This window comes from Centropristis striata, chromosome 1 (assembly GCF_030273125.1).
Source record: "Centropristis striata isolate RG_2023a ecotype Rhode Island chromosome 1, C.striata_1.0, whole genome shotgun sequence".
Classification (NCBI taxonomy): domain Eukaryota; kingdom Metazoa; phylum Chordata; class Actinopteri; order Perciformes; family Serranidae; genus Centropristis; species Centropristis striata.
Genome location: NC_081517.1, coordinates 36088994 through 36094639, shown reverse-complemented (window position 1 = coordinate 36094639; position 5646 = coordinate 36088994). Strand labels below are relative to the sequence as shown.

General features: G+C 37.5%; 1 protein-coding gene across 1 annotated transcript; it reads left to right on the top strand.

Moving 5' to 3' along the window:
* Window positions 1–2510: 2510 nt before the first annotated feature.
* Window positions 2511–5416, top strand: LOC131971356 (C-type lectin domain family 4 member M-like). Its single transcript, XM_059332779.1, has 4 exons — window positions 2511–2728; window positions 3813–3958; window positions 4698–4798; window positions 5103–5416. Exons 1-4 carry the CDS (start codon window positions 2575–2577, stop codon window positions 5239–5241), a joined length of 540 nt encoding a protein of 179 aa, XP_059188762.1. The 5' UTR covers window positions 2511–2574; the 3' UTR covers window positions 5242–5416.
* The last annotated feature ends 230 nt before the right edge of the window (window positions 5417–5646 follow it).

The following is a 5646-nucleotide window of genomic DNA, read 5'->3' as shown; positions in this document are numbered from 1 at the left end:
CAGTTTTTGTCATGTGTTTGTTCCTCAATGTAAAATCAACATATTCATATATTATTGTTCATTTTGTAGTACACATGTAGAGACCCCCTGATGCTACCTAAATTCCTCTTTGTTTTCTGACTTTGTTCTGCCACCGTCATTTATGGTCAAACATCTGCTCTGAAAAGTCAAATATCTGTTGTGAATAAGGTCTATTAGCCAAGTTTCACAGAGCTGCCCTTGTGGCTGTATAAAAAAAAATATCTTTATCTTTTTTTTATCTACGAGATGTTTTATGTTTAGATGTTATTCCAAAGTTCATTAGTAACAAGTTAAAACACATCAATTAGAGCAAACCAGACTCTATCCCTTCATTTAATCCATGTTTGAGAAAATAACGTCTTGCATGTGTTCATTACCTGAGAGTGCAGGTCCAGATCCTTTTTTTTCCAGATTGTGGAACGACACATTTTCATAAATACTTTCTGAACTGTTATCCAAACTCCTCCTTTTGGCAGGATAACCTGCTGGTCCCTCGTGATTGACATAAACATCCATCAGTTGATCCTTGACGTTCGGCTGAATCGACTACAGTTTGGTCCTCAATCTCACAAAGTGTTGAAAGTGTGTTTCTGAAGTGGCAAATTATCTTTTTGAACAGTTCTCAGACAAAGTGACAAACATAGTAACACAGATGGCACCAAACTATTTACGCATGTGGTTCTTTGCTTACATAACAGGAAACTGAGGGCTGGTGATTAATTATTTTAGGTGACCACTTTTATCTGACATGCAGCTGCATGATGGTGCTTCCCATTTTTTTCGACAGACAGTGTTAGAAAAATTGCATGAGGAAACCTTGAAAATTGAATAATCCGACACCAACTGAGAATCCTCACCATTTTTTTGCGCAGATCGTTGATGGGGAATGATGAGCAGGAGGACGTCCAAGTTCTGAGTTTAACATAATTTTATTACAATACGTCAAAAAATGTGCAGTTACAGAGCTCTGGGTCCAAAACTACATGTCCCTGATACACACAGACGGGTTTCAGTTCGTGAAGACTGAACCCCGTCCTTTCCCTACGAACCCATTAAATCCCAACAATTGTTTACTAAACATGCTGGTAGATTTCTTCCAGGAAGTTCCGCCTTCTTCATCCACTGATTCGTCAGTCTTAATCAATACAAGGACACGTCATGCCACCTGGGCAACAATCTTGCTGCCCGGAACAAGGCCGTGCCCTGACCTGCTAACAAACTTGTTAGGACAAACATTCTGCCTTGTTATGTCTTACAGAGGTATAACAGGAGCCCACTGTCTTACATGGATTCTAAAGTCTAAAAAATATGAAACATAAAATATATTCTTTGTGATTATAGAATCTTAATCAGTTTAAGCAAATGAAATATACGTAATCAAAGTAATCACAGTTTCTAAATCAACATTAACACACAAACATAATCATTGTATCAAAATCATATTGCCTGATTAATTACCAAGGTTGACCTTTGATAGTGACCTGCGTTACGCACAGAGACAGACAACAGAGACAGACAACAGAGACAGACAACAGAGACAGACACCAGGGAATCACAAGAAGAAGAAGCAGAATAATATAAATGATGGACGCTTAGCACTTTGTATTGTATTGTAATTATCCAAAGTCATTGTGCAGTGATTTCCTCTACTTTCTTTCCTTTGATAAAACGCATTTGATCCATGACCTCCTATTACTTTTTGTTCCCTATAGCTGCGTTATTTTTCATATAAATGCAAAATCACAGTGGGACTGGTCAGAGCAAAACAGAGTGCTTCTGAGTGTGTTTAGCAGAAGTGAGAAAACATGTCTGACAAAATCTACATCGAGCCAGACCTCACTAAAAAAGTTAGATTTCAAACCGGTAAGAAGGAGGACAGAAACGCAGACGACTATGAAGAAATTGACAGTGAGAGGATTTATCAGAACTGCTGGGCAGAAGAGAGCACGCCACAGGACAAATCAGACCACAAATCAGACAACAAGCCAGACGACAAATCAGAGGACAACACTATTCAGGACCAGCAGCAAAGTATCTATCTGTCTGTCTCTCTCATATGTCCTACGTACATCGAACATTGTTTTTACCGTAAAACTTGATAGATGAGTGACAAACTGGACATAAAAACATTATCTATCCTATAAGATAGCTAAAACCAACTCTTAATTGTTAACTTTTAATGAAGCAGAACAGAATATCTCCTTTTTAAATGCAAATTCTGACCATAGTGACTAATTGTTTAAAAAAATGATTTGTGCCCGCAGTCTCTTCAGTCAATGTGAGTCCAGGAAAGAGGACTTGTCTCGGAGCTGCTGCAGTGTTTCTGGGGCTTCTGTGTCTTCTCCTCCTGGTGGCCGTCATTGTCCTGGTGGTCCTATGTGAGTTTTATGAATGAATCTATTCTGACTGATGGTTGTGACACAGTAACCATATGCATATATGATGTAAGTGATCCTTTTGCTTTACTTATGCTGGATCATTGTTTTGTCAGTAATTCCAGAAAGACATCAACTGACCAGAGAAAGAGACAAACTACAGACAAGTTACAGTGAAATGAGAAGCCTCAATCACAACCTGACCAACGAGAGAGACGAAATGAAAAGCCTCAATCACAACCTGATGAGCCAGTTACAGAACCAGACAGACTATTTGAATGCCACAGTCAGCGAACTCAACAAAACAATAGATGAACTACAAAAACATATTGGTAAGTAGGCACTTATTCACCTTCTTGCCAATAATTTGGTGAGCGGCTCGTTTTCACTCTGTGTGCAGTAAACTGGATCAGCAGCCAGTTAGCTTAGCTTAGCACAAAGACTGGGAACAGGAGGAAGCAGCTAGCCTGATGTAGATAGCCAGTAAGGTCCTGTTCAGACCAAACAAGGTGTAAGATATTAATGAGTGAGCTTCAGAAGTGCTGGTAGGCATATTCTGCCTCCTTCAAACTGAGCTGTCCCTCCTGTTTTACAGTCTTTATGCTAATTTAAGCTAACCTGCTGCTGGTAGCTTCACGTTTACAAAGTGGTGTCAATCTTCTCATCAAACCCTCAGAATTAATGTGAGTTGGCATATTTCCCAAGGTGTCAAAATATTCCTACACCAAGGTTTTTATTTTAAGCCACTGTTTAAACAATACATGCTTTTTTTTAGTTAATTCAGACAGAAGGACAGATGACTAAATGCTAATATATACTCCACAAAAACAGAGAAATTGTTCAAGAACAAGAACAAAGTTATTTCTGGCCATACTTCATGAGAAACTAGAGTGCAGGTCTCCTGGGAAGTCCTCATAGGGTCATCCCACTGCAGCACATATCAAATTTAAATTTCATATAGAAATTTGATATGTTTTCTGATGTTAAAGATTTGCATCAGAAATACATGTAAACATAGGAGCAAAACAAGTTATAGTTAACTGATAATAGGTGCTTATTCAACAAAAGGACAGATGGCTAACTTACAGTACAGCATGTAAAAGCCAAGAGTGGTACATCAGGGACTGCTCATTCTAGTCTGACAATCCATTGGTGCAACGTATAGATATATGATAAATCATCAAAAATACATGCCTTTTTGAAAAATAATTGTGTGGCAAGACTGTGGTGAAGGAATGGTTAGGTTTAGGCACAATAGCCACTCTGTTAGGGTCAAGGAAAGATCCAATGGGCCATCAGAACAACAACGTGACACCAATATTTCTGCCTGATGCTCTGTATTGTGTTTTGACTTCCTGTCACAGTGTTATGTACAGTATTATAACTAAAAGCACATCTTTCTGTGCTATTAAACAGAGACAACGTGGTGTCCAGACTATTGGACAACATTTGGCAAGAGTTGTTATTTGATGTCAAAGTCCCTGGAAATCTGGCCTAACAGCAAAAGAGACTGTGAAACTCGTGGTGCACACCTGGTGATCATATCAAGTCTAGAGGAACAGGTGAGTGGACTGAATGTTTCTTTCTCTTGAACCTGAGGACTTTCGATTTATTCTCTGTAAACATACTTTTAAAACGGTTGTAAATGTTATCAATATACAAAGCCTACTCCCCCTCATAAGGCGAAGGACTTCAATTTGTCCATGTTATTTATGTTTTCTGATGTTAAAGATTTTCTTCAGAAATTAATGTAAACACAGGAGAAAAACATGTTTTAAGTAACTAAATAGGAAACGAACATTTTTCAGCTTCTGGGATTTTTGAAAGAGGAAGAAATAAAACAGCATTTGGCCTTTTAAAAACGATAGAACTGATTAAAAAAGAGAGGAAGAGAAGTCTACACACACTCTTACACAATATGAACAATGTGAGAAGGAGACATAATAAAACGACAGAAGTGGAATGATTCATTCAAACCTATGAATATTGTGACTCTTTTACCTGCATCATCACAGCGGGCCAGCAGACGTTTTGACTCGTCACAGTAGGAAAAGCACAGCTGTCTCTTATTACATTAACGACGACTTTGTTCTATTCAAGTGGCAGACTCAGTAAGTCACGGCAGTTTTATCAAGACCAGCAGCCTGAAACTGAAGCAGCTAAATGGAATTCAACCATAATTTTTATTTTGTTTAATCCTGTGCTTTTCCTGCTGAGATGAGGCGTCTTCAGGTTTACATTTCTTTTGAAGGACAGAAAATAAAGAATGATAAATAACTAATTATGATCTTTGAAATCTAGGAATTCATCAGCTCATTTAACCAGCGTGTCTGGATTGGTCTGACTGAGGTAGAGAGAGAAAACAACTGGAAATGGATAGATGGAACAGCAGCTTCCACAACGTAAGACATTTTCCATTTTCTTATTTATTGACCACCCTGTGTTACATTCATAATGTGTCAGAACAGGCAAACAGTTACTAAAGACTTTAATTCAAAAGTTCTTTGCACAGGGAAATTATGTGTTTTGGAGGATCCAAGATGTTTCTAAAAACAAACACCCGAGTTTTTCCTGTGTTTGTTTATATGTAATGTTCTGTTAAAATCACAATTATACTGGGACCTAATAATAACATGCTCTGATGTACAGTGATAACATTATTCATTTCTAATAATAATAATAACAGTAGTTTTTGTTCATCTATAGGTACTGGGTAAGAGGCGAGCCAAATAACAGCTTTGAAGACTGTGTTGAGCTAATTGGTCCGGCTCCTGCAACAGCAAACTGGAATGATTTAAGATGTGGTGTTGATTTATACTTTATCTGTGAGATAATGTTTCAATAAAATCAAATTAGTACTGTATGCGTTTGGACTGATTCATCTGTTTTGCTCTCATGTAAAATATCAATAATGTACTGTACGTTTCTCCTCTTCTGACTGAGTGCATCTCTCTCATGTATGTTTATATTCGTTCATTTGTGATGGTGATATAATAAAACATTTGCCTCTCATGTCGCAATTTATTGTATAATTGACTGATTTTGGGCGGGAGGGCGGGGGATTGTCCTTAAATGTTATTTTTTCTAATCTTTTTCTATACATTTTATTGTTATACATTAGAAACTGTGTTACATTCCATAAGTTTCCATGTTGTGCACACTATCAGATAATAATAATCATTAAGAATCCATGTGTTTCATTTACCTACAATCCATAAACTCAGAAGTCTGCTGTTACCCAATATAAAGG

Bases quoted from the DNA above. Each gene is read 5' to 3' on its own strand.
- LOC131971356 (XM_059332779.1), top strand. From the start codon at position 2,575: ATGAGAAGCCTCAATCACAACCTGACCAACGAGAGAGACGAAATGAAA. The intron at 3,959-4,697 runs GTGAGTGGACTG...TTTGAAATCTAG, and splicing joins TATCAAGTCTAGAGGAACAG to GAATTCATCAGCTCATTTAA. The intron at 4,799-5,102 runs GTAAGACATTTT...GTTCATCTATAG, and splicing joins GGAACAGCAGCTTCCACAAC to GTACTGGGTAAGAGGCGAGC.